Raw genomic sequence first — 27295 nt, forward strand, 5'->3', positions numbered from 1 at the left:
ATAGATGTCTTGTAATGCACTGTTGAGGAACCTGCGACCCAAGTTTTTCATTCATTGCATAACTACACCGTAGTTGTGTATATGATATGTCAATAAACCTTAGAAAATCTTGAAATCTTGAAAAGGATGTGCAAAATAGCCATAATATACAGTCTTTAATGAACTATTAGTAGAGAATAACGAGTAATGAATATACTTTATTACTCGTTTCCATTCATGTCAATTGCAGATAAATGTTTAGTCTTCTCAAGCACCAACTATCAAATATCTCTCCTGATTGTTGGCACTTGACAATCACCTTCCCTGAATTTTACTCAGGTGTAACTAAAGTCTGCTTTAAGGGTTGTTTATATTTCACATCATTAATCAGAATCTGCAAAGTAACTCAAATAAGTGTAGTGGAGTAAAAATACCAGGTTAACCTCTGAATTGTAGTGGAGTAGAATTACAAAGTAACAATGAGCTGTAATGTGGGTATATATTAATGCTATATATTAATGCTGCCCATTATGGACACAAGCGATTTTCACCCATTTAGTAATTATATGTTTTACATTTGATAACACCGATGTGTTTAATACTGGCAACTTCTAATTGTGGGAAAAAACGAAAACGTTCAGTAGAGACGTCCCATAGAACATTTTGCGAAACACAATAGTGTAGTGTATAGTTCTGGGGAGGCGTTCGATTCCAGTTTTGGATAGTCTGGCGTGGTTTCGTTCCATTTCACACAGCTGTTTGACGCTCGGCGTAACCTTGGCGCACTGCCACTCCATCATCCAATCCCAGAGCTTGAAGATTAATCACGGGGACTGTAGTCCTAAACGATAGCTGGGGAGTATGGGTAGTGTAGTGTCTTCGGCCATCCTAAACTCAGAAATGTTGACAATCGCAATGATGCTCGAAATGTCCCTTATAGGCCTACGTCTGTTTCCGGTTATTTTTATTTTGAAATTCAGTTCCTGACGGACGCCAAAAAAGCCAGAGGTTATGGAATTAAACCAATAAATAAAAGCAAGGATAATTGTGTGTTATTGGTGAGTAAATAACAGTGTGTTATTTTGAAAAGAATAACAAATTAGAAGGAAAAAAAGATTTAAAAAATACAGATTTCAGTATCCCATTTATTTTCCTCAGAGACGGCAACAAAAGTTTAGAAAGAAATTATACGATTTACAATAAAAGCAATAATTGTGGCTTGATATTGAGTAAGAACATGTTTTTATGAACCACACACATTTTCCGGTCTTCCAAGACCCGACCGGAGAAAAAGACGTGCTGCAGGCACGAAACACATTACCAGTAGAAATACATTGCTTTTAAAATCGTAGTAGAAATACATTGCTTTTAAAATCGTGCTGTGCAACACGAAAAAAGGGGAAAATCGTGTTGGTGAACACGAATCAATAGATTAAAAATCGTGTTGGTGAACACGAAATGCCATGAGACTGGGTTGTTTATTCTGCTACCTTACAATGTAGACAACATAGTGCCTTGTGGAAGAAGTTACGGATGTTAAAAATGCCCATCTAATGTTATGTATATGTAACTGCTCATTGCTTTAAATAATTGTACATCTGTGAGCTTGTTCAGTGCCTTATTTCAGCAACAGTATATTCAACTTAAAGTCTACTAAGAGAAATATTGAAGATCCAATTGTTGTTGTTGAATCAATAAATCAAATGGAAAAATTAAACCTAAAATCTTAAATGATCCCAAAGAGCAGATTAAGTCCCTCATTGTCCATCCATCCATCTTCTCCCGCTTATCCGTGGTCGGGTCGCGGGGGTAGCAGTTCCAGCAGAGAGCCCCAAACTTTATTTTCCCTGGCGACATCAACCAGCTCTGACTGGGGGATCCCAAGGCGCTCCCAGGCCAGCAAAGAGATATAATCCCTCCACCTGGTCCTAGGTCTACCCCTTGGTCTCTTCCCAGCTGGACGTGCCTGGAACACCTCCCTAGGGAGGCGCCCAGGTGGCATCCTAACTAGGTGCCCGAACCACCTCAACTGGCTCCTTTCGACGCGAAGGAGGAGCGGCTCAACTCCGAGTCCCTCCCTGATGACCGAACTTCTCACCTTATCCCTAAGGGAGACACCAGCCACCCTGCGGAGAAAACCCATCTCGGCCGCTTGTATCCGCAATCTCGTTCTTTCGTTCCTCATTGTGTAAATTATATATCATTCCTATAAACCAACACATACATACCTTATACCAGAATCAGAATGTTGTCTTATGGGGTAGTTGTTTTGTAAAGCACACTTTAGACAGGAAAAAGCTACAGCAACATACTATTATAAAATGTTCTATCTTAAGCTTACTTTCAGAGATATGCAGAACACACTCCACTTGGATGCAGTGAAGTTGACTTTGCTCTCTATTTACTCTCTTGCTACAGTTTGCATATTAGTAAATGTTTGGGCAGGGTTCAGCACACGTAGCTGCGTGTATACGCCACCAGAGGGCGCTTGAACAACAGTTTGAATCAATCTTCCTGTTTTTATTGTATTGGTTTTAGGGGTGTATAAGGTCATTTTTGATAAATGTTTTGTTTCCTCAATTATATGCACTTTAGCAGATTGATTTTCTACAAGAATAATAAGTCAAATGCATGGATCACATGATAAAAACGTTACAAGAATTGTAAAATGTTTTTTATTGATGAACAAAGTAAATACATAATTTGTCAAAATGTCATCAGTCATATTGTGACACATTTTGAGGATTATTGTCAAAGACAGGCTGTATTATTACAGACTGCAACCCGTCACACTACTTAAGAGTCAAGTATAGAGCACTACATGGTTACTGTATTACTGTAGTATTACTCTTATTGTAAAATTGTGATTAATTGGACAGGAACATCATGTTAAATATATTAAAAGGGCCCTATTGTGCTTTTTGGGGTTTTCTCTTTCCTGTAGTGTTACATAGGTTTGTGTGCATGTGAATGGTCTGCAAAGGCTAAAATCCCTGTGTTCCCTCCAAAGGGAGTTTCTCTCCCACACACTCCCCCCCCCTGCCTGAAACGCCTCAGTTTGTAGTCATATGTTTACTTCCGTAACATGGTGACATCACTAGGTAAGACAAGCCCTTTAACACATTGTACTTGATAGGCTAAGGGGCGGGACATCTTTAGGCGGTTGGTCAATCACAACAGAGCTTTCCAGCTAACCAATCAGAGCAGACTGGGCTCTGGTTTCAGACAGAGGGTGAAAAGAGGTGCTGCAGCAGTATGAGAAAAATAAAGAGCTTTTTGATCATTAAAGCATGGAGACATGTACCAGTAGAGACACTAAATACAAATATGAACCTGACAATAAGCAGAATAGGGCCCCTTTATTTCTAATGTGTACATATTTTGTAGTTTGTGTCATTGACTGCAACAGAAAACTATAAAACTAGTACAAAGAAATAAGAAGAAAAGTACTTTAGTCCAAGTGATGATGGCACACTGCTGACTTTAATGAGCTATTTAATACATTTCATAGAGATGAAGAGTGCAGTATTTGTGCACCTACACTTGCTGTATGCCTTACTAACAGTACTGTAAGTGTGTTGCATAACCTGCCAACACAGTCTCACTCCCTGATAGTCCAATAGCGACGCTTGGTCAGGGTCCTTTGGCGTGCAGTTGTGACGCACCGAGGCTCCTTCAGCTTCATAAATGGACGCAAAGAGCTTTCAACTGATTGCAATGTATTCCCATCGGCGGCGGTATTTGACGCTCAGGGAAGCACCGCATCGGTCCATGTCGGCGGCAGTTAAAGGCAATGTGAGCGTCCATTCTCATTGGATAACGGAGAATTGTACACCCGGAAGTAAGTATTCTTCTTACTGTCGATTGATTTTACAGTGATATCTCCACTACTCATCGACTCAAACACACCAGATTATCCTTGTTAATTACACAACATTGATTGGTTTGAATTGTGTGCAATGCTTTTGTGTTTTTCCCCTTCGACTCTGAGAAACAAATAGTTGTATCGTAGTTTAGGATGGCCGAAGACACTACACTACCCATAATCCTCAGCTATCGTTTGAGACTACACCATGCACTTTGCTTGACAAACCCTGTGATCAGTCCTCAAGCTCTGTAATAAATGGTTCGGCTGCATTAAATATTACACATCTGGCTTAGTTATATATTTATCTACAGAGATTGGGCCTCAGAATAGACCGGAAACTATTCTTTTACCGTTCTGTTTTAATTTTACAATAAAGTTAATAGTAATATTTTGTTTGATATTATTATTTTGTATTAACTAGACAGCCGCTGGGTCATGTTAAGACCATCTTTTCTGTGTTGCTGTGGGTTTTTCCCATCGCTTTTGTGTTACAAATATCAAAACAATATATGTGTGGTCGTCTGTGGATAACAAAATATATCCGTCGTAAACTAAACCGGAAACAGCAGTATATTTTATTGTGTTAACACTGTAAACTTGACAGCTTTTTAACCTGAACCACCTACTGGTTAAAGCACTTTATTACACGTTTAGAGTCATTGCAATGCAGGTAGATTGTGTTGCTTTTTAATTACTGTTTTTAAATGCCTTTTTCTTAATGTCTTTCATTTTTGTAAAGCACTTTGAATTGCCTTGTGTTGAAAGGTGCTATATAAATAAAACTTGCCTTGCCTTGCCTAAGGTCTGCTGCATGTTTTGTTGAATGTGTTATTTTTGATTAAATAATACTTTAGGTTAAGGTCTTCTTTTAAATACATATAAGCAAAAAGCTTTGAGGGTATCTAGAGATAAATATTAAGTCTGATATTGCATGGTTTGTTTTGGGACTTGACAATCAACGTTCCTGCAATGTTAAGTCCAATAGCGACGCTATGTTGAAGCCAAGTGCCTCAACATAGCGTCGCTATTGGACTATCAGGGAGTGAGACTGTAATCTGTAAATGATCTGTAAATGACCTAACAATTGTTTGTCGAGTAAATAATATTAAGCGATAATGCCAAAAATACGATGTGATCACAGACTCAAAATACACATTTTCACCGTCACAACAACAACAATATATTTTACTGTATTCAAATGATCGCACAAAGCTTAGCATGAGTCAGCCTTTTTTCAGCTCAGCCCACACGTGTTGCTTTGTTAAATGTTGGGCAGGTGATATTTATGCTTCACCTGTTTCTTCACATCTGGAGCTGGTGAGATGTTGCTGTTGGGTAACTGAGGCAGGTACTGAGCCTAGAGAAAGGAAAGGGGAAGACAAGAAAAAAAAAAGGTTAACTTGATGCTTTTTTCAGGATGTCTATCTTAGACAACAGGAAAGGGGAACTATCATAAAAAATATGTGTTCTACTTATTAAGGTGTCCGTTAAAGAAAGGTTCGTTTAGATCCATGCAAGTTCAAATCAGTCGTAGAATGTAATTGAGCACTTATTTAAGTATTTTACTTAAGTAATAATAAAGTGTTGCCGGAATGAGTCCTAAAACCCGGAAATTAGTTGCATTTCTTGTTCCCTCGTGTCAAAGTAAATGTTTGTTTTTTTTAACGTGTGTTTGGTTAGATGTCTCAAATAAGGTCTGTTGTTTACGTAAGTCCAAGAGTGTTTCGCTACATGTTAAAATACATCAGTAGATACCCCACTGGTCAATTTCCGAAGATTCTTCTGCAGACTATTTAAAACATGAACGGGCTGATTTTATCATTGCACAACAATGTGTGATTGTTATAGCAGTAATATTAAACACTAATAATACAGTAAACTATTAACACTGTAAATATTATTGTTTGCCCGTGGTGAGATAACGAGGCTCCATTCAAAATAAACCTATTTTTAGTGTTTAGGCACGTTAATAAAGTTGTAATTAAGTTGACTACAGCAGTGGTTCTCAACTGGTCAGGCCTCTGGACCCACTTTTTACTTGGTCAATACATCGCGACCCAACATTTTGAAGCACTGAAATCTATTCAACAAAAAATTGTGCTGTATATACGCTTTTCAGCATACAATATTAACTAAAGTGAAGTACAGTGCATATATCCCTTATATCCCTTCACAGAACTAAAGTATGCTTTTAAAAAAGGTTTAATGAGATGATGGAATCAAAGCTGAACTATATAAAAAGGCACACATGCTGAAAACCCAACCCCAGCAGGGGGGTCTGGGGGGATTCTCCCCCAGGAGATTTTTAGAAATACTAACATAAACTATGCATTCTGGTACACTCTGAGAAGAAAATAAATAAATCTATTACTACCCGACATATTAATAATATTTTATGCCATTGTTTGTTTTTTACTTTGTTCTGACAGCTTGCTGCGAGAAGAGTAAAGAGGAGATAGTCTGTGTGGCTCCCATTGTTCTGTCACCTGTCAATCATCAAACCGGGGGTCATATTTCAATGTGTTCATTTTTATCTGAAGTTGTACCCATGGATGTATAAAGAAGAGTTCTACCGCAAAGTTATTCTCCGTGGGGACTTCCGGCAACAATCTTGATTCTGATTGGCCACAAGACTCGAAAAAACATCAGCAAAGATATTTTATTGAGAAGATGATCACTATGTGACAGAAGTTTTCAAAACCGTTTATGGTCCCCGGTACTTACAGTCCAACGCCTACTGCATGCACAGCGTTAGAAAATTGGGCCTTCAAAATAAAAGTTTGACTTTTTCCCCAAAAAAAAGAAATTCCAATTTTATTTTATTTTCCAATTTTTTTTTCTTCACTCACACATCCGCGACCCACTCGAAACGGGTCCGCGACCCACTTTTGGGTCGCGACCCACCAGTTGAGAACCACTGGACTACAGCATATTCATATTTGTTGGTGCTTTCATGTCAATTCGGCGAACATATGATAGCCTACTACATTACATGATCGTGAAGATGATGATTAAATTATTATTACAAATCAGTAGTGAGAGCAGGGCTGCATTTCCTCCCATCGGATGTGATACAAAAACAAACAGATTATTTTTGTAGTTGTAAACTCACGTGGATTAAACCACATTTCGTTAATAGAAACAAAATACGATTTTTAAAAAATGATTACATGTCTCTTATTTAGCACAGAATATGATCCTATCCGTGAAGATCCGCTATATCAGCTATACCTATCAGCTGTTTATTTCACATGAGTTCCAGTGTGGCAGCTTTTTAATCACTGCTCCTCCTGGTGGATCCATGATCCATTGCAGCTGGTTTCATTATAATTTATCAAGGGGGCGTATCAAGTCATGCGGGGGGTTTTCCTTTCAGCGAGGGCCCACCCCGTGCCGATCACGGCCCCACATGGGTAGGGGCGTCTGAAATGAGGTGCTACATCTGTACATTAGATTTAGTTATACCTGAAGTAAAATCACAATCTACCCAGCAATGCATAAAGTAGTTGAATTAGCTCCACTTTACTACCTGCAAAAAATACATTAATGCATCAATATATGTGTCCCTTCGCAATTATCACTGGCCCCGTGTATCTCCTAATCGTTATAACCGGCCTGCTCTCGTCTATCCCACATGCTCCACTGAGATCCAACATCTAGTTTCAGGTGGCCTGTGGAACTGCCAGTCAGCTGTTCCTAAGGCTGACTTCATCTCTGGCTACGCCTCCCTGCAGTCTCTGGATTTCCTTGCTCTCACTGAGACCTGGATTACTCCATCCAACACATCCACCCCAGCAGCTCTCTCCACAGCATATTCCTTCTCCCATACACCCAGACCCACTGGCAGAGGAGGTGGCACTGGTCTACTGCTCTCTCCCAAATTGAGCTTTTCCCTCTTCAAGCTACCTAACTTCACTCCTTCCACCTTTGAATTCCATGCCGTCACAGTAAACCCATCCTATACAATTAACCATTGTTGTTCTCTACCGTCCACCAGGCGCCTTGGGGGACTTCTTGGAGGAATTAGATAATCTCCTCTCACACATCCCTGAAACTGGCCCTCCCGCTGTACTTCTCGGAGACTTCAACCTCCAGACAGGGAAGATATCTGAACTAACATCTCTTTTAACTGCCTTTGCCTTCTCACTGTCTCCATCCCCACCAACTCATAAAGCTGGCAATGTCCTTGATCTCATATTCTCAAGGAACTGCACTACTCCTAACCTCTCTGTAAACCCGCTTCACACCTTGGATCCAGCGCTCTCGACTAACTTTTTTCACCATCCTCCCGGAACCGTCTCGAAATACAATCTAAGCCGTCCCGAAATTAATGTGGACCGTCCCGAATTTAAAATATTAGTTTTTCTACATTATCATTAGTTAAGATCATTCAAAGTGACCTTTAACATAAATAAAACATCATACAAATCATTAGATGATAATTCATCAACCTTTTTATTTGAGTAAATCAGTCAATCACATAAACAAAGGCCAAATATATTTAAACAAACACACAAACGAGAAAGTTACTCTAATATTGAATCCAATCAAGTCCCATCCAATTAACAAACAAATCCAACACTCTGTCCTGAAGACAGAACCCAGAGTAACCACTAACCAGGATGACAGTCAGTAACACAGTCAGGAGACATTTACAAACGGCCCCGCCCCCTCGCACACAGACGGGAGAGAGAGATCTCGTCTGGATTGTGTGGTGTCTCGTCAATTGTGTTAGTTGTGTTTGTTTTATGTCTGTCATTTCATGTTTAGTCAGGTATGTAATTCCAAGTCTAGTCAGGTTTCTATGTAGAGTCAGGTTTTCTTGTTACGTCACGTCTGTCTATTTTATGTATGTCATCTCTAGTCAAGTCCCCATGTTTCATGTCATGTCTCGTTTTCCCATTTCCTGTTTTATTTTGTACTTGCCTCTTGTCTTTCTCTTCAGGTCCTGTTACTTCCTCACTTTGGGTGTTTTTCCGCCATCGTCAGCATCTGCCCCGCCCCTGATTGTTTCCACCTGTTCCCAATTCCCTCATGTTTAAATAGTCCTTGTCTCCCTTTGTCTTGTGCCAGTTCTTCTTGTTTCAGTGTGCTTCTATGTCGACAGACCCAGAGTTAAACCAGAGAGGAGAGTTACCAGAGAGGAGAGTTTTGTTTGTTTGAAATCAAGAAGTTTTGTTTTGTCCTCGCAAGAGTGATTTTTTGTTAAAACTTTGTTTTATTTTTTCTCATTAAAATATGAGTCGTCGCATTTGAGTCCAGTATTTTTGTACCCCATTCTAACAGAACGAATTGGCCAACATGGACTCAGCCGACTCAGAAAGATTTAAAGCGGATGTCGAAGGACAGAGAGCAGTGCTTGCTCACCATGCTGCACAGCTGGTCTCCATTAACAGAGGAGTTGGTAATCTCACTGATCGCCAAGCAGAATTCCAGGAGGCTGTAACTAATCAAGTTAATCACCTGGCGGTTCAAGTGCACAGAGCTCTTGCCCAACTCGAAGCTGGATCATCTACATGGTCTCCTACTATGCCGAGCCCATCCGTTGCATCCACTGGTTCTGCTGCTGCTGCTGCAGACCACATTCCCCCTTCTGGAACGTCGCTTCGCCTTGCATCTCCAGAAAAGTTTTCCGGGGACTCTGGGGACTGTCGCCCCTTTCTGGTACAGTGTGAACTGCATTTCGCCCATAACCCCTCTGCCTTTATTTCAGACCAAGCTAGAGTAGCCTTTATGCTGTCCCATTTAACCGGGCGAGCTGCCGCCTGGGCTACGGCTGAATGGTCCTCAAATTCAGAGACTCTAAGGCGTGTTTTTGATCACTCTTCACCAGCCAGAGAGGCCAGCCGAGTGTTAATGCAGATTAAACAGGGACCCAGAAGAGTGGCAGATTATGCGATACAATTTCGCACTTTAGCAGCAGATAGCGGGTGGAACACCCCAGCCCTTATTGCTGCCTTTATGAATGGCCTAAAGGATTCTATTAAGGACCAATTAGCACCTCTGGAGCTACCAAACAGATCTTAACTCAATCATTACAATGTCAACGCGCATTGATATTAGACTTAATGAAAGGAACAATGAAAGGTTAAAAACCAGCATGCGCCCACCTGCCCCACAACGCCGATGGGTAAACAATACACCCCTGACAACATCATCTGAGGAACCAATGCAGCTGGGCGGAGCCAGGATTACAGCAGAGGAACGACAGCGCCGTTTTCGTGAAGGATGCTGCTTCTACTGTGGACAACATGGCCATGCTGCATCTTCCTGCCCGTTAAAAGGACAGGCTCATCGGCGCGACGGAGGGCGCTGGTGAGCCGATTTTCTGCAGCTGACTTTCCTCCACGATCATTGACCAAGGTAAAATTACAGTTACGTGACCACACCATGACTCAGGGGGTACTAGTGGATTCAGGAGCGGACGAAAGTCTGATGGACTGGGGTCTTGCTAAAAGACTGGGCATTACAACTGTTCCTTTTACTTCCCCTGTAGATGCCAGTGCCTTAGATGGCAAGCTGTTATTCAGAGTAACCCATATAACTGAACCCATTCAATTAACTATAGATGACATTCACACAGAAAGATTAAGATTCCACTTATTTGACTCTGCACTTCACCCTATAGTTTTGGGACTTCCATGGCTCCTCAGACACAATCCGAATATTGACTGGCGGTCGGGAAACATTAAGAACTGGGCTCCTGATTGTAAAGTTACCTGCTTAGCCTCCCCTGGGAACTCCAGACAAACTGTTAATCAGACAGACAAACCCAATAGAGTTACCACTGACATCAAGTCAGAGTATGCTGACCTGTCTAGAGTGCCTACATGTTATCTGGACTTAAAAGAGGTTTTTGACAAGACTAAGGCTACTTCGCTACCACCTCATCGACCTTATGACTGCCCTATTGACCTTTTGCTTGGAGCTCCGATCCCTAGAGGTCGGCTTTACTCCATCTCTGCACCAGAAAGAGGGGCCATGAAGACGTATATTGACTCTTCCCTTAAGTCTGAACTCATTAGACCGCCGTCATCACCTGCGGCTGCAGGTTTTTTCTTTGTGGGCAAGAAAGATGGTTCTCTCCGTCCATGCATAGACTATAGTCCACTCAATGGAATAACTGTCAAGAATAAATACCCCCTTCCACTAATGTCTTCAGCGTTTGAACTGTTGCAGGATGCCCAAGTATTCACCAAACTGGACCTCAGAAACGCTTATCATCTCGTCAGAATTCGGGAGGGGGATGAGTGGAAGACAGGGTTCAACACTCCGAGTAGCCACTACGAATATCTTGTAATGCCTTTTGGTTTATGCAATGCTCCAGGTGTCTTTCAGGGTATGATCAATGATGTGTTGAGGGACTTTCTCAACAAGTTTGTCTTCGTCTACCTTGACGACATCTTAATTTTCTCACCGGATGAGGATACTCACATTCAACATGTCCGCCAAGTACTCCAGAAACTGTTGGAGAATCAACTGTACTGCAAAGCGGAGAAATGTGAGTTTCATGCCAAGACGGTCTCTTTCCTGGGTTATATCATCACCGCAAACCATGTTCAGATGGATCCAGTAAAGGTTAGTGCTGTGGAAAATTGGCCAACTCCCACAAACAGGAAACGGATCCAACAATGTTTAGGCTTTGCCAACTTCTACAGAGGTTCATAAGAAACTTTAGCGCCATTGCGGCGCCATTACATGCACTAACCTCTTCCCATGTTGCGTTTAAGTGGAACACTGAGGCGGAGAAAGCCTTTCAAAGACTCAAGATGCTGTTCACAACCGCTCCAATCCTCACAGTGCCTGACCCGCAGAGACAATTCATTGTGGAGGTGGATGCCTCGAACGAAGGCGTCGGAGCGGTACTCTCCCAAAGGTCTTCTCAGGAAAACAAGCTCCATCCTTGTGCGTTCTTGTCACGTAAGTTGACAGACGCAGAGAGGAACTACGATGTGGGGAACAAGGAACTTTTGGCAGTAAAGATAGCCTTAGAAGACTGGCGTCATTGGTTAGAGGGGGCGGAACAACCATTTCTAGTATGGACTGATCACAAGAACCTGGAATTCATTAGAAAATCCAAAAGACTAAACCCACACCAGGCTAGATGATCATTGTTTTTTAGTAGCTTTAACTTCACCTTGTCATACAGACCAGGCTCTCAAAATGTGAAACCAGATGCTTTGTCACACATGTACGATCCTGAACCTTCTGCCAAAAAACCTGAAAGCATCCTTCCACTTCATTGTGTGGTTGGGGCAGTTTCATGGCAAATAGAATCTGTGGTGAAGCAAGCACATGGTGAGAGCCCGGGCCCCTAGTGGTTGCCCGCAAAATAGGTTGTTTGTACCTGTTTCAGTTCGCTCACAGGTAATTCACTGGGCTCACACGTCTTTGCTCACCTGTCATCCGGGGGTTAAACGCACAATCTTTATGATAAAGCAACGTTTCTGGTGGCCGGCTATGGAGAAACAGGTGGCAGAGTATGTGGCAGCCTGCACCGTTTGTGCTAGAAACAAGACCTCCAAACAAGCTCAGATGGGTCTGCTGCAGCCTCTTCCTGTTCCACACCGTCCATGGTCACATCTCTCCATGGACTTCGTCACTGGATTACCCGTGTCCGAAGGAAACACCACCGTCCTGACGGTGGTGGACAGATTCAGTAAGATGGCAAATTTCATTGCATTACCCAAGCTCCCCTCTGCCAAAGAAATGGGCAGACGGTCATGTTACGTGAAGTTTTCCGCACTCATGGTTTTCCCAGGGACATCGTATCGGACCGAGGCCCCCAGTTCATCTCAGGTTTTTGGAAGGAGTTCTGCCATCTCCTTGGTGCCACCGTCAGCCTGTCTTCGGGATACCACCCGCAGTTCAATGGCCAATCAGAGCGCATAAACCAGGAGCTGGAGACCTGTTTGCGGTTGTCTTGTTTCCCAGAACCAGGCATCGTGGAGCAAGCATCTGGTGTGGGTCGAGTATGCTCACAACACACTGCCCACCGCCGCTACTAGACTTACTCCTTTCCAGTGTGTTTATGGTTACCAGCCACCCTTGTTCCCTGCCAATGAAGGTGAGGTCATGGTCCCGTCGGCACACGCTATGGTCCGTCGGTGCCGCCGGATCTGGGCAGGTGTTCGTCGTGCTCTCCTGCTCAGTGCCAGCCAGATGAAGAAGGTGGTGGATTGGCATCGCAGACCGGCTCCATCCTATAGGCCTGGACAAAGCGTTTGGCTGACTACCAAAGACTTACCCCTTCATGTCATGTCCAGAAAGCTAGCCCCAAGGTTCGTGGGTCCTTTCCAGGTGTCTAAGGTGATTAACCCAGTGTCTGTGCGCTTACGTCTACCCAAGGTCCATCCGACGTTTCATGTGGGTAAGGTCAAGCCTGTAAGAGAGAGTCCTCTGGTGCCTGCCTCTAATCCCCCACCGCCTCCCCGGATGGTTGATGGTGGTCCTGTCTACACTGTTAAGAAACTGCTTGGAGTCCGTAACCGTGGTCGAGGGAAACAATTCCTCGTGGATTGCGATGGTTATGGTCCCGAAGAAAGACAATGGGTCCCTGCAAGCTTCATTGTAGATCGGAGTTTGATCACTGACTTTTATCAGGATCATCCAGGAGTGTCTGGGACTTCCGGAGCAGTCCCTAGAGGGGGGAGTACTGTGGTGTCTCGACAATTGTGTTAGTTGTGTTTGTTTTATGTCTGTCATTTCATGTTTAGTTAGGTATGTAATTCCAAGTCTAGTCAGGTTTCTATGTAGAGTCAGGTTTTCTTGTTACGTCACGTCTTGTCTGTCTATTTTATGTATGTCATCTCTAGTCAAGTCCCCATGTTTCATGTCATGTCTCGTTTTCCCATTTCCTGTTTTATTTTGTACTTGCCTCTTGTCTTTCTCTTCAGGTCCTGTTACTTCCTCACTTTGGGTGTTTTTCCGCCATCGTCAGCATCTGCCCCGCCCCTGATTGTTTCCACCTGTTCCCAATTCCCTCATGTTTAAATAGTCCTTAGCCTCATCCCAATACCCCTCCTCGACTCCTCTCTTCCCCTCCTCCGGGACTTGACCCGGAAATCGATTAAGACACGCCATTTTGAAGGACATCCCAATAGCTGAAATACACACAGAGGAGGGGTGAGGGAGGAGGGGTGCGGGAGGAGACGAAAGGGAGGATACACGCGAGCATACTGCGGAAGTGTTTTCACTACTCGCGTATAAAAGCCCCGCCCCCCACCTTCACAAGCTGGTCAATTTCAACAGAGGAAAACCGACAACTTGAGATGAGTGGAAAAGCGTCACATAAATGTATAAGTGCTCACAGCTCCGTGGGAATTATTACGTGCAATTCATTTCTAAAGGCTTTCACATTACTATAATTATATTTTTATTTAAATGTAGGCTACATTTTACACCAAACGGAACACAAAAGCAGAGGACCAACCATCAATGAATTCCTTGACTAACAAGAGAAAGATTCATTTATTTAACTAAATATTTAACCAGAAATGGGCCGGTTCTAAGGGGTTATCAGTTAAGCCCCGATGAGAGGGGATACAGCTGTGCACATGTCATCATTAACAGACGTTGTTTAAGAGTGACGTTTGAGTGAACGAGGACATCCCAATTAATACCTGAGGACTCCTCTGTCCTCGCGTCACCTCCTCGTATCCCTCGCTCGCATCTTACTAAGATGCAAGGAAGGGACGCGAGTGAGGGAAAGGAGGGGTCGAGGAGGGGTATTGGGATGAGGCTCCTGTCTCCCTTTGTCTTGTGCCAGTTCGTCTTGTTTCAGCGTGCTTCTATGTCCACAGACCCAGCGTTAAACCAGAGAGGAGAGTTTTTTTTTTTTTTAAATCAAGAAGTTTTGTTTTGTCCTCGCAAGAGTTTTTTTTCTCATTAAAATATGAGTCGTCGCATTTGAGTCCAGCATTTTTGTACCCTGTTCTAACAGATTGGAAAGATAGAAAATACATCATAGACGCATTTTGTAGTCTTATTGCATATTAGAGTTGACGAAACTAAAACTGCAATATAATGTTTATGTAGCAATAAGACAGGAAATATATTTTTTAAATCTCTCCAGTACAGATAAAAAGTCAGATAACGTCGGAGCTTAACGGTACCACTGTCTTTAATCATTCCGGCCCGGGCCCAGTTAATACTGGGGCTCGGTACCCATCCCTACACGGGGAGAGGCGCAGCATATTGCTAAGGACTAAATACGATGGAGAGTTCTCATCTTAGCCTTATTACCCATAGGGGATGAAGAGGAGTAAGTAAATAGAGGCCGGCGCTCCAGGGTCTGGTTCTGCTGTGCGTTTTCGTGATGTAAAGGTAAAAAATTGCAGAATTCCTCCACGGGATGCCATTGTCATTGTACATCACTCAACCTACGAAATACACACACTCAGTACATAGCTAGACCCACACATTTTGTGTATTTTGCGGGTTGCTAAATGTTTTGTGCTTGTGTGTTTATGTTGACAAGGAGGTTTAATAACTGTGCTACACAAAACGTGCAATCAGTTTCATTTTCATCGCCGTTCGTAGTAGAGTTAGCAGGGTATTTTTATTTTAACTCTGGTCCCAAATTCATCCCAAAATTATTTTGTATCCTCCCCGACCCTATTTTTTTCGACGACGGGACGTCCTTAAGCTCGAGCCCTGCTCGGATCACTTCTTCCTTTCGTTCTCTCTACCCCTTTCCAAACATAACAAACTAATCTCATCCTGCACCTATCCGCCGTAACCTTCGTTCCCTCTCCCCCTCTACCTTTGCCTCATCGGTTCTCTCAGCCCTCCCTTCCTCTGACTCGTTCCAACTCCTGCCTCCAAACTCTGCTGCAGAAACTCTCCTCTCTACTCTCTCATCCTCTCTGGACTCTCTCTGTCCTCTCACATCTCGGCAGGCTCGTCAGTCCCCTCCTGCTCCCTGGCTAAATGACGCACTGCGTGCTAATAGAACCATCCTCAGGGCAGCAGAGCGGAAACGGTGGAAATCCAAACACCATGACGACCCTCCTAACCTATCAGGCTCTCCTCTCCTCTTTCTCGGCTTCGATCTCTCAGGCAAAAAGCACTTTCTTTCAAGATAAGATCCAATCTTCCTATTCCAATCCCAAAAAACTATTTTCCATCTTCTCCTCCCTCCTGGACCCCCCCAAAGCCCCTTCCCCCTCCTCCCTTCTGTCGAGCGACTTTGTTAACCACTTTGAAAAAAAGGTTGATGATATTCGCTCTTCTTTTTCTGACTCACCTTTACTCACCGCTGGGTCACCAGACCCTCCTTTCACCCACACACTGACCTCCTTTCCCTCTCTCTCTCCAAGTGAGGTTCTTACCCTCATTACCTCTGCCCGCCCTACCACCTGTCCTCTGGACCCCTATCCCTTCAAACCTCCTTCAGACTATCGCTCCTGATATTCTACCGTTTCTCACCCATTTCATCAACACTTCTCTAACTTCTGGTCACTTTCCAAACAGTCTCAAGGAGGCAAGAGTAAACCCTCTCCTAAAGAAACCCACTCTCAACCCGTCTGATGTTATAAACTACAGGCCTGTCTCTCTCCTCCCGTTCCTGTCTAAAACACTTGAACGCGCTGTCTTTAAACAACTCTCCTGTTATCTCCATCAGAACAACCTTCTGGATCCGCACCAGTCTGGTTTCAAGGCAGGTCACTCCACAGAAACTGCTCTCATTGCTGTCACTGAGGAATTGCACACTGTTAAAGCAGCCTCCCTCTCCTCTGTCATCATCCTGTTGGACCTGTCTGCTGCATTCGACACGGTGAACCATCAGATCCTCCTTCGTACTCTCCAAGAACTTGGAGTTTCAGGCTCTGCACTTCCCTCCTCACCTCATACCTCAAAGACCGCACCTATAGGGTTACTTGGAGAGGGTCCGAGTCCGACCCTTGTCAATTAACTACAACTGTCAATTTGCTATCCTGTCTCCAAAATGGTGGAATGAGCTCCCCATTGAAATCAGGACAGCAGAAAGCCTACACATCTTCCGGCGCAGACTGAAAACTCATCTCTTTCGACTCCACTTCGAGCGATAGAATTACTAACAAAGCACTTATATACTAATAAAGGACTGGCTTATCTAAAGCCTGTTTAGTAGCACTTGAAATGTTTGGCTCTATGAAGCCTGATGTACTTATATGATTCTGTTTTCTTCAAGTTTGTATCTTCTTGGTCGAATGCACTTATTGTAAGTCGCGTTGGATAAAAGCGTCAGCTAAATGCAATGTAATGTATCAATAATTAGGATCCAAAAATATAACGTATATTATTCTGAAAGTGGCCAATTTGTATAATGAGAACTTTTTTGTACCTTAGGTATATTTGGATGCCGATAAATGTTTTGTTAAGTCATTCTTTATGCAGGACTCAAACTTCAACAGTATTTCTATACTGTTTACTCAAGTACAAGATCTGACTTTCTTTTTTGCCCTTGGTTGAAGTCATTTCATGAAAGCAGCCTTTGTGTCGGACAAAGATGAGTATGATATTATTATTGTTAGGAACATACTAAGAATATATAAACTAACCTATAGCAGTATGTTCATTGAGCTTGTATAGGTACAGTAATATGTGTGGCTGAAGCAGCATGCACAGTCTGTCAATTTGGGGTCATGAGAGGATTTCCCCACACTTACCCCAGGCTGTCTACGTCGGGAGCCTTTGTCATGTCGTCTCCCCAGGCGCTCCCCCTCACGGCCCCAGTTCACTCCATCTTCCAGGAAGTAAGGCAGCTCCAGCAGCTCCTCACAGGACAGACGGAGTGACGGGTCCATCACCAGGCAGGACTGCTCACACAGAGTGAACATAGAGGGTTGGTTTTCAAAATATTAGTTATTTCAAAGAATTGGACAAACTACAGTATGTAATGGCAACACTTGTTAAAATGAGCTCACACATAATAGCCTTAATTTTCTGTAGCACCATTTCTTGATTTATCTTTATTGATCCGAAAATTTAAAATTGTTTGTTACGATATATTGTTTGATATTGTTTTGATATTTGATATTGTTTGCACGTGAGTTAAAAATATAATAAACAAAGAAATAAACACAAACCTGCATATCAACAGTATATATAGAGAATCTATTGATCACAATATAAAAAATACAGAATAAGTTAGGATACACTTTAATAAATCATCTTTAAACTGAAACAAAATATATAAACAGTATACAAAATAAATGGAAATGCTATGAAGTAGAGTTTGAGTACAATATGAAAGGTGAAATCTGGTTAAAAAAGAAAACGATGTATATAATAAAGAATATATACCTTCATAACTTGGAGGGCATAAAGAGACATGCCATGGAAGCGCTTTTCCAAAGGCTCCTAATAGCAGAAATAAATGGAAAATGATGACAAGAACCCTTGGCCTCCCCAATAATAACATGTGCATTCTCAATGGTAACAGGATTCGTACCGTCGTGTCAGGTTCAGGAATACTGACTCCGCTGAAGAAAACATTGGAGCGGAAGACCTGCTGGTGCCGGGGGATCAGGTCACCTGAGGTCAGAAAGGAGATCAACAAAATCATCAATCAGTACCATTTATTTTATTCAGTGTGTCCATTTCTGGGAGTAAATGGTTAACTAAGCTGAAGAGACTTTTCAAAAATGTTTAACCAAGATCTATGCCGGTTAAACAAACCACGTAGAGCAAAGTCCACTGAAGAAAAGCCAAGTTTCCTTGTGAGGTTTTCTTAAGGAACAGTTCAACCCCAAATCAAAAATACATACTGTTCCACTTACCTGTAGACTTATGTATCAATGTAGATTGTTTTGCTGTGTGCTGCAGAGTGTTGGAAATATAGTGTGGTGCAGTGATGACGTATTTATGTGAACCAGACTCGGAAGTGAGCATCGCAACGGGCTCCCTTGACAAAAAGCAAAGGGTATTCCCCATTGCATTTTGGTTTATTGCAGAAAATAAGCTTTGTGGCCAACACAGGTTTATGATACTTAACACGTTCTGTTCAGCAGAATAATCCTCACATATTAACACCCCTTTGGGATTTTTGAAGCGTCAATGCGATTGGCATATATAAAAAGCTAACATTAGGCAATAAACAAACTACATCACAGTTGCATGGCTGCGAATCACCACCGCTAAGCTAAAGGGGGACTTATGTCGGGGTGATGACGTTTAGTAAATTCATTTAGTCCCTTGTTAGCAACCGCCGTTTTAAAGACACGTCAAATCTTTGGACATTCACAAGTGGGGTATTTTACTGCCTTATTTTATGTCGTTAAACAAAACGTACAAATCTCTTCAGCTCGTGTTAACCACAGACCTTATTTCAGGCTTCTAACCACAAACACGTTCAATAAACTGTTGACTTTGAGATGAGGGAACCGGAAGAGTTTAAATGCTGTCTTTTCCTGGTTTCAGGACTAATTACTGCACCACTCTATTGGCCTTAAATGTGTGACTTCTCTCCGATATAATGAAACTATATGTACTGTAACTATACGCGGTGCTTACATCGCCCAAAAAACACACTTTGACCCAAATACTAAATATAGTCCACAGACCTGTTGTGAGCAGTTTCATGTAGGAAGCATTTTCTTTCGACCAAACTAAACATGTCAACCTGTCTCTCTCCTTATGTGCAGTGAGACAGTTGGCAGGTATCTCACACCAAGGTCTGAGGGTTATCCTTCTGGAAAGAGACATTGCTCTTCTTACATTATAGTTCATTTTAGTTCACACAACCTTTGATGTATTTGCCTGTTTGACTAAGCTTATACTGGTGTGAAAGCTATTGTATTAATGATCAATCAACTTGACCAAGACTGCTCTAAAAGGTAGATATCTTTGTTTGTGGTGTAAAAGCAAGACAAATCCATCATTAACTGTTGAATTATCTCGGATTTCTTCATCAACTTAAGAACTGAACTACCCTTAAATCCATTTACTAATCGTATTAACTGTCAATTAATGAATGTCTGAATAAACACATGTTGAGTTTGGCACCCAAAAGCAGATTATTCCTGCTAAGAACCCATTTACGTGGCCACTCAGTATACCTAGAGTTTTTCGGATAAGGTAGAGCTGGTCAACATCAGACTTCCCGGGCCAGAGTGGATTCCCATTGAGGAGCTCAGCGAAAACACAGCCGAGGGCCCACATGTCCACAGGGGGCCCGTACTGAGTGTCCCCGACCAGCAGCTCAGGGGCCCGGTACCAGCGAGTCGCCACGTAGTCTGTGTACTCGTCCTCTGGTCCTGCTGAGTAGGCGGATAGAGATAACTTGTATGTACACACATACACTTAGAATAATGAATACTAAATAGGGTACATTGTTGAGGAGGGGATTACAAGGCATGTTGAATGAGTACATGTTAATGTATGGTAACACAACCCAGAAACCTAATGCACGAAGGGTAAACAGAGACACCCTACACAGAGACGCACTAACTGCCTGAACGGTCCCCCTATGCAAAGCATTCATTGAAAACATTGAAAGTGAGGAGGCCGTCGGCAGGAGGATGATTCCGGTTTCTTGTTGAATAAGTCATTAGAGGTAGACGCTAAATGCACATAAATGCACTCGCTTTCTGGATGACCTACTCAGAATGCGGGCGAAACCGAAGTCGCAGAGCTTGATGACTCCGGTTTTGGTGAGGAGGATGTTCTCTGGCTTCACATCACGGTGGATACACTGCAACATAAACACTCAATATCAAGGATTTGGCAACGTGATACACAGTCTCTTAGTGACATAGGAAGAGGCGGATATTAAGGCTGAGGGATTAGGAATGGAGGAACAATGGCAAGAGATCAGATACCAAATATTGAAACTGAATACGCATTGCAGTCACTGAGACTTAAATGACTCCTGATGGGGAGTAGAAGGCAAAGTTTGAGTTCCGGAATCATTCTTAACTGTAGTGAGAAAAGAGTGGTGCAGTGAGTCCTAAACCCTAAAAGACTTAGCATTTGCCGTTTCCTGTCCCCATGCACGAAGTCAATGGTTTTTAAACGTGTTTTATGGTGAAATAAGGTACGTGGAAAAAATATTTTTCACGTTTTGTTTGACGACATAAAACACGCCAGAAGATACTCAACTCTGTAATGTCCGAAGCATCTATGTGTCATAACAATAGCTAACAAGTGGCTAAATGAGAAAACTAAATGTCATAACGCCGACATGATTCCGCCTTTAGCTTAGTGGTGGTGAGGTGCAGCCATTACGTTCAAAACAAAAACTAAATGGTGTTAATATGTGGAGATTGTCCTGCTGAACAAAATGTTGTTGGTATCATAAATGTGTGATGCTAAATTCCAGGTCCGGCCTACAAAAATATATCAACACTGCACCGCTCTATTATGTAAGTAGGAGTAGTTCTGTGGTTTGTGATGGTGCACATTTCTTGTTTAATGCAATCCTTCTCAGTATCCAAACCACTGTCTACAGGTGCCTGATGGACAGCTTCTGCCTGATGGACAGCTTCTGCCTGATGGACAGCTTCTGCCTGATGGACAGCTTCTGCCTGATGGACAGCTTCTGCCTGATGGACAGCTTCTGCCTGATGGACAGCTTCTGCCTGATGGACAGCTTCTGCCTGATGGACAGCTTCTGCCTCATGGACAGCTTCTGCCTCATGGACAGCTTCTGCCTGATGGACAGCTTCTGCCTGATGGACAGCTTCTGCCTGATGGACAGCTTCTGCCTGATGGACAGCTTCATTGACACATTTTCCAGGAAAAGGTGTTGAAAAACTGAGCTATTCAAATAAGATGGTTTGCCAGATTCTGGAAATTAGTATAATATATTCCAAGCAATGCTATGAGCAGCAACAGTGATACAATTATTGTGTATACTGCATGATGCTCATGTAACTATAATTCAATGTTGGAATAAGGGTTCAACTGAATATTAGAGCAAAACACTGTATTTTATCAAATGTTTTGTATGAAATAATATAGTAAACTGTAAAACACATATAGATGTAAGGATAGTTATATATGTGTTCAAGTTTATCTTAAAAAAATAATCAGCTGCCATATGTACACTGTAAAATATAGTGGAAAAGATACACACTTTAAATTGAGTAAATACAAAATCTTTCTTAAACCACTTTATTTAGCCCCCCCATCTCTTTACATGTTGTCACAGTAGGAGAGGGAATATATTACAGAAACATGTAACTTTAAAATACTGTAGATATGGCTTAAAGTATTTTTCTAATGCAGCCTTAAAAACTCTTAATAGGCTATATCCTTTTAGACAAGAAGAAGAAGGACAAACACCGACGGTGGAAGATCAAAGAATAAACACATGAAAATGACCAAAGAAAAACATTATATTAGCAGTTGAAATATACTGACATTGTGCTTGTGGCAGAAGTTGACCGCCTGTAGAGTCTGCCACACGATGCTCTTCAGCTGAGCCTCTGGAACCCTGCAGAGGACCAGAGACAAACAAAACCTATTTACCAGTCATGATTTCCTTGTCTATTATCAAATAAAATACAAGAAGTGTGGCTTTACGCACCCTCTTGTCACCCGGGTAACCTTAGGCCTGTCTCTAACGGCGACAGCGCCTTTGTTTTCAGGAGCAGCTAGAGTTTCTGCTGCACTGCCTTGTGAGAAGGGAATGGTCCGACAGCCACTAACCATTTGTCTTGCTGTGTGACTTCACATGACTAAACTAAACATGATAATCCCTCAAAAAGAAGGCCCACGTAAACTATATAGATACTCCAATGAAACTGAAAGTAATGTAGAAGGAAGTATCATCAGCATATCAAAAGTAAAAGTTCTAATGTTGAAACTTTTAGTGTTACATTTATATACTGAACAAGAGAATTGATGATAATCACTGATGCGTTAAGAAGTAGGCAGCACTTTAACATTGTAGCGGGTCAAGTGCTTATGTTAACCAATTTATATACATCGGAGTTGTTTTAACTTGTGGAAATTGCTAAATGATCTAAGATGTAGTGAAGTAGAAAGTAACATAAAGGGAAGTACATGACTAAAGTACAAATGCCTCAAAACTGAAGTACAGTAGATGTACCTTCCACCACTGCACATCATGGGGAATTCTTAGAGGGGTGCGAACGAAATTGATAACAGATACACTTCTATAAAGATTAAAGTGGATGAGTATCTTCAGCGTTCCAAGTATGCAGCTCTTCAGATTCCTCCACGACGCACTGATCAGACACACAGACATGGCCGACGTGTTTCCCTTACCCTCGAGGGTGTTTGTCCAGCTCGTTGAGGACTGTCTGCTCGCAGAACTCGAACACCAAGTGGAGCCGTCTTTTCCTCCTGAACACCTCCAGCAGGTTGACCAGATTCACGTGTTTCAGCTGCTGCAGGACCAACAAATAACAAGGACACTGTGTCAGAACTCAACATCATACTGAACAACATACAACCTATTAAGGATCTTGAGTTTGGCCACATTTTTTAAATGTTGTATCAGAATTGCCTCCAAATGTGTACTCTTTGTTTAATTCAGTCTCTTAAAGCTTGTTTCCCATCCCTTTAAAGTTGAAATGTCTGTATAGCTCTTTGAAACAACAAGTATACATTATGTGTGTCTAATACCTGTGTCGGACACATTCCTTACAATAGTGGCTTAGTATCATATAACCTAAAGAGTGCATATGAACCGGTGTGCGTGCAAGTGTCAACGTGTGGTTTTAAATGTGAGCCAACTTGATACTATTGGGTGTTACTAATCTCCTGTCACCTTCAGCATGCGGATTTCTCGCAGTGCAATCTTCTTAATGACAGGATCATCTTCGGATTCCACAAACTTCTTGATGGCAACTATCTGGCCCGTGTCTCTGTGTCTGCATTTGAACACCACGCCGTAAGAACCCTCGCCGATTTTGGCCAGCTTTTCATATTTCTCCATTTTCTAGTCACCTGTCAAAAAATGTAACATTTATCACAAGCTCAGCATCTCATTGAGATGTAAAAGATTCACCTTCAAATATCAAAGACACCTAAGACATATCTTTTAAGCACTGGTCTATTTTGATTTCTCCTAAATGTCTTCAGTCAACAAAGTGAAAAACTATTTTTTAAACTGACTTTATCGAATGTTTGGATTTATATCACACTAGCACGTATTTATAAGAAAACAATGAATTCATCTAGGAATTTACAATATAACTGCCTTAATGTACAATTACCTTGAGAAGTTTAAAGGAGGAATCTCTAAGGTGAAGTGTACCCTCACCTTTCCATGTGTTCTACTCTAAACCTCAGAATAGTGAGTAAATGAATAACTTTTTATTTTGTATTCAACTAATTCAACATGAATATATACAGCCAAGGTAAGAAACAAGAAAACAAAGTTAGTTGACGTTAGCTATATATAAAATAATAGCCCTCTCTTGGATTATCCATCGTTGTTGGTGAAAGATCAAACATTATGATTCAAATGGTAACAAAAAGCATAGAATAGAAATGCAAATGATTTCATTTCTCAGGGTATACGTTTAACATCATGTGGAGGGGCTGAAATAATAATACAGTACCAGAAAATGAAAAGCAAGAGTAAAAAAGGAATGTCTGGTTTTATTCTAGAAATGCATATTATTGGTTAGCTGAAGTAATTAAAGTGAATTGGTGGTTGGTATAACTTTTTATAATCTGTTAGTCAAATATTCCTTAACTTTGATTTGGATTGTTGATCATAAACAATACTTGAGAGATTCGGACTCAGCCAATTCCATAATTAAACACCGATTATCAATGAATTGTGTGACTTAATGGTTGTTCTTTCTACCCATTGACAGAAGTTAGGAGAAGTAGTCATATACTGAAGTAAAAGTAGAAGTACCAGAGTGTAGGAATAATCTGTAAGTAAAAGTCCTACATTCAAAACGTTACTAAGTCAAATCACAAAAGTATTCTCATCAAAATATAGTTAAAGTAGCGACAGTAAAAGTAGTCATTGTGCAGATTGGTCCATTTCAGAATAATATATATGTTTTATAATGATTGATCATGAAAGTGTTCTCAAAGCTGGTGAAGGTGCAGCTAGTTCGAATGACTTTGTAGACTGCAGGGTAGCTTGTGGATTTACTCAGGGTGGAACTAAAGGCTGATTTAAGAGTAGATCATGCTGTTTATCATCAATCTAAATCTGCAAAGTAGGCTAACTAAAGGTACTGCATAGGCTAAATGTAGTGGAGTAACATTACAATATTTACCTCTGAGTTGTAGTGGAGTAGAAGTACAAAGTAGAAACATTCTACTGAAGTACAGTAGGCCTACTTGAGTAAATGTACTTAGTTACTTAAGCCCACTGATATTACCCCAGTCCTGAAGATGTGTGTTGTTGTAGACAAACACAACTCATGATGCCGACCCTAAACTGCCGTCAGTGTCCCACTCACCTGTCCGCAGTGAACTCGCCACCCGCCGTCAGTCTGCGGAGGGTCCTTCCGTCAACAGTCTGTCAACAGTCCGTCAACAGTCCGTCAACAGTCCGTCAACAAACAGTCCGTCAACAGTCCGCAGAGATACATGTAGGCTATGTCGTCATAAGTTGAGTTTGATTTATGATAGCAGTAAGAAGGATGTCAGAGGTCTCTGTCTGTTAATACTATACCCTCCTGTCCTGTGCGTCGTCATTACCATGGTAACCCTCTTTGTTATCATTTTCACTCAGCACTCACTCTTCATTTTCAGTCTATTTTCACATTACCACGACGCCTCGTCATTGATAATTAATAACTAAGCATTAGGAAGTTTGACCTACCCCTGAGAACTGCGCACAAACACATCGTTACGGGATTCACAACGAAGGCTAGGTTAAAACACTCACGTGGGTACACATTCGTTGTAACCAAGGAGACAGGTGGCCGACAGGTGACCGGAAGCAGCGTTAACCGTCACACGACCTACTAATGCTGTAAAGTGTCTCTACTGTAGGCTATTTTTATTTTATGTACAGCACTTTGGCTCGACCAAAAGTCGTTTATAAATGTGCTATATAAATAAAACTTGATTTGATTTGATTAATGACTGATTATCTAACAATGCTTTGGTTTATTGTCTATTCAGTTTATTATTTAAAATCAGGTAGGCCTAGTAGGCTATTAAACCGCTCCTATTTAGGAACAAACCTAACACAGTAGGTCCATTTCCATTGTTTTATTATTAGCTTTAAAGTTAGTATATTTTTATAACGTTAGTATTCACTTCAGTACTTACGTTAAGATACTACACTGTAAAAATACTCCGTTGCAAATAAAAGTTTAATCAGGAAAATGTATTAAAAGTATTGGGAGTAAAAGTACTCATCGCAGAGAAAAAACCCTCTAAAATATTAAAAAGAGATAGATATATGTAAATGGGCAAACGCATAACATCTTCACAATTGAGAAGCTGGAACTATGAAATGTTTTACATTAAAAAATGCTTAAACAATTAGCTAAATTGCTTCCAATTAATGTTGTGTTTCCCCAACATTGTTTTAGGCACTTAATGGATCATCTGATCTATACAAATATCATATTTTTTAATGTTTAATAATCTTTATCCATAGTAAAAATGTAATAAACTAAAGCTGTTGAATACATTTAATGAAGTAAAAAAGCACAATATTTTCCTTTGAACTGTAGTTGCGTAGAAGTATAAAGTGCCACAGAAAGAATATTCTCAAGTAAAGTACAAGTACCTCAAAATGTGTACTTTAGTGCGGTACTTGAGTAAGTATACTTTCCAGCACTGTTGGAATTTATTTAGGAGTTACACTAACATAAAAGATGTAGAATTATACATCCAATATATATAAACTCTACAATAAAATACTCAACAGCACAAATGCAATACTATGCAATAATAATATAATTATCGGCTATATGCTAAAGTTACATTGACATCACCCATTCAATGCGTCACAAGTACTTTACTGAGGACATCTCTAACTTGCATGTTGTTTCTTGCCATTTGCTTTTGAGCCGCTGATCCATTTACGTCTATAATGCTGTTACCTGGAACCTGTACCTATACAGTATTCCTTGAAATAAATCAGTAAATATATCCTCTCTGACTCAATGTTTGAGTTGTTATCCAAAGTTCCTGAGCATCACTCCACTCTACTTTTACTTGTAACAGAGTATTCCTACACTCTGATACCTCTACTTTTACCTGATTACAAGATCTGAGTACTACTTCCACCTCTGGACACAGCTCTGGGATCCTTGGCAGAGACGCATTTAGGACTTCACAGGGAAAAGAATAGATCATGTTGCTCAGAAAAGACAGACAGCTCTATGGTGGAAGGTATGAAATGCCCCATGACAGACTGGTAGGACGTGCTGGGAGGGAGGTGGTTGTGTTCAGAGGTCCATGAAGTAAGTTGGAATAGAGAGAAGGTGAAACAAATCATAAAATGATTTTTGGACCTTTGGACTCATTTGTACAACAAGAACTCATGTGTTGCTGGAGATGCAT

General features: G+C 41.4%; 1 protein-coding gene across 5 annotated transcripts; it reads right to left on the bottom strand.

The window, feature by feature from the left end:
• Positions 1 to 5002: 5002 nt before the first annotated feature.
• LOC117555664 (cyclin-dependent kinase-like 1) lies at positions 5003 to 25714 on the bottom strand. Of its 5 annotated transcripts, none has more exons than XM_034230607.1 (10): positions 25596 to 25714; positions 23571 to 23749; positions 23066 to 23187; positions 22196 to 22268; positions 20435 to 20525; positions 19891 to 20091; positions 18285 to 18367; positions 18137 to 18193; positions 17500 to 17649; positions 5003 to 5204 (listed from the first exon to the last, which is right to left on the bottom strand). In XM_034230607.1, the coding sequence occupies exons 2-10, from the start codon at positions 23736 to 23738 to the stop codon at positions 5109 to 5111; spliced, it is 1041 nt and encodes a 346-aa protein (XP_034086498.1). In that variant the 5' UTR covers positions 23739 to 23749; positions 25596 to 25714; the 3' UTR covers positions 5003 to 5108. The 5 variants fall into 5 exon arrangements, with proteins under 5 accessions (XP_034086498.1, XP_034086500.1, XP_034086497.1 ...); XM_034230609.1 differs by lacking the exon at positions 25596 to 25714 and adding an exon at positions 25231 to 25565 and having other exon boundaries at positions 19891 to 20088; XM_034230606.1 differs by lacking the exon at positions 25596 to 25714 and adding an exon at positions 25231 to 25561.
• Between the last annotated feature and the right edge of the window lie 1581 nt (positions 25715 to 27295).

The sequence above is a fragment of the Gymnodraco acuticeps genome, unplaced genomic scaffold (genome assembly GCF_902827175.1).
Source record: "Gymnodraco acuticeps unplaced genomic scaffold, fGymAcu1.1, whole genome shotgun sequence".
NCBI lineage: Eukaryota > Metazoa > Chordata > Actinopteri > Perciformes > Bathydraconidae > Gymnodraco > Gymnodraco acuticeps.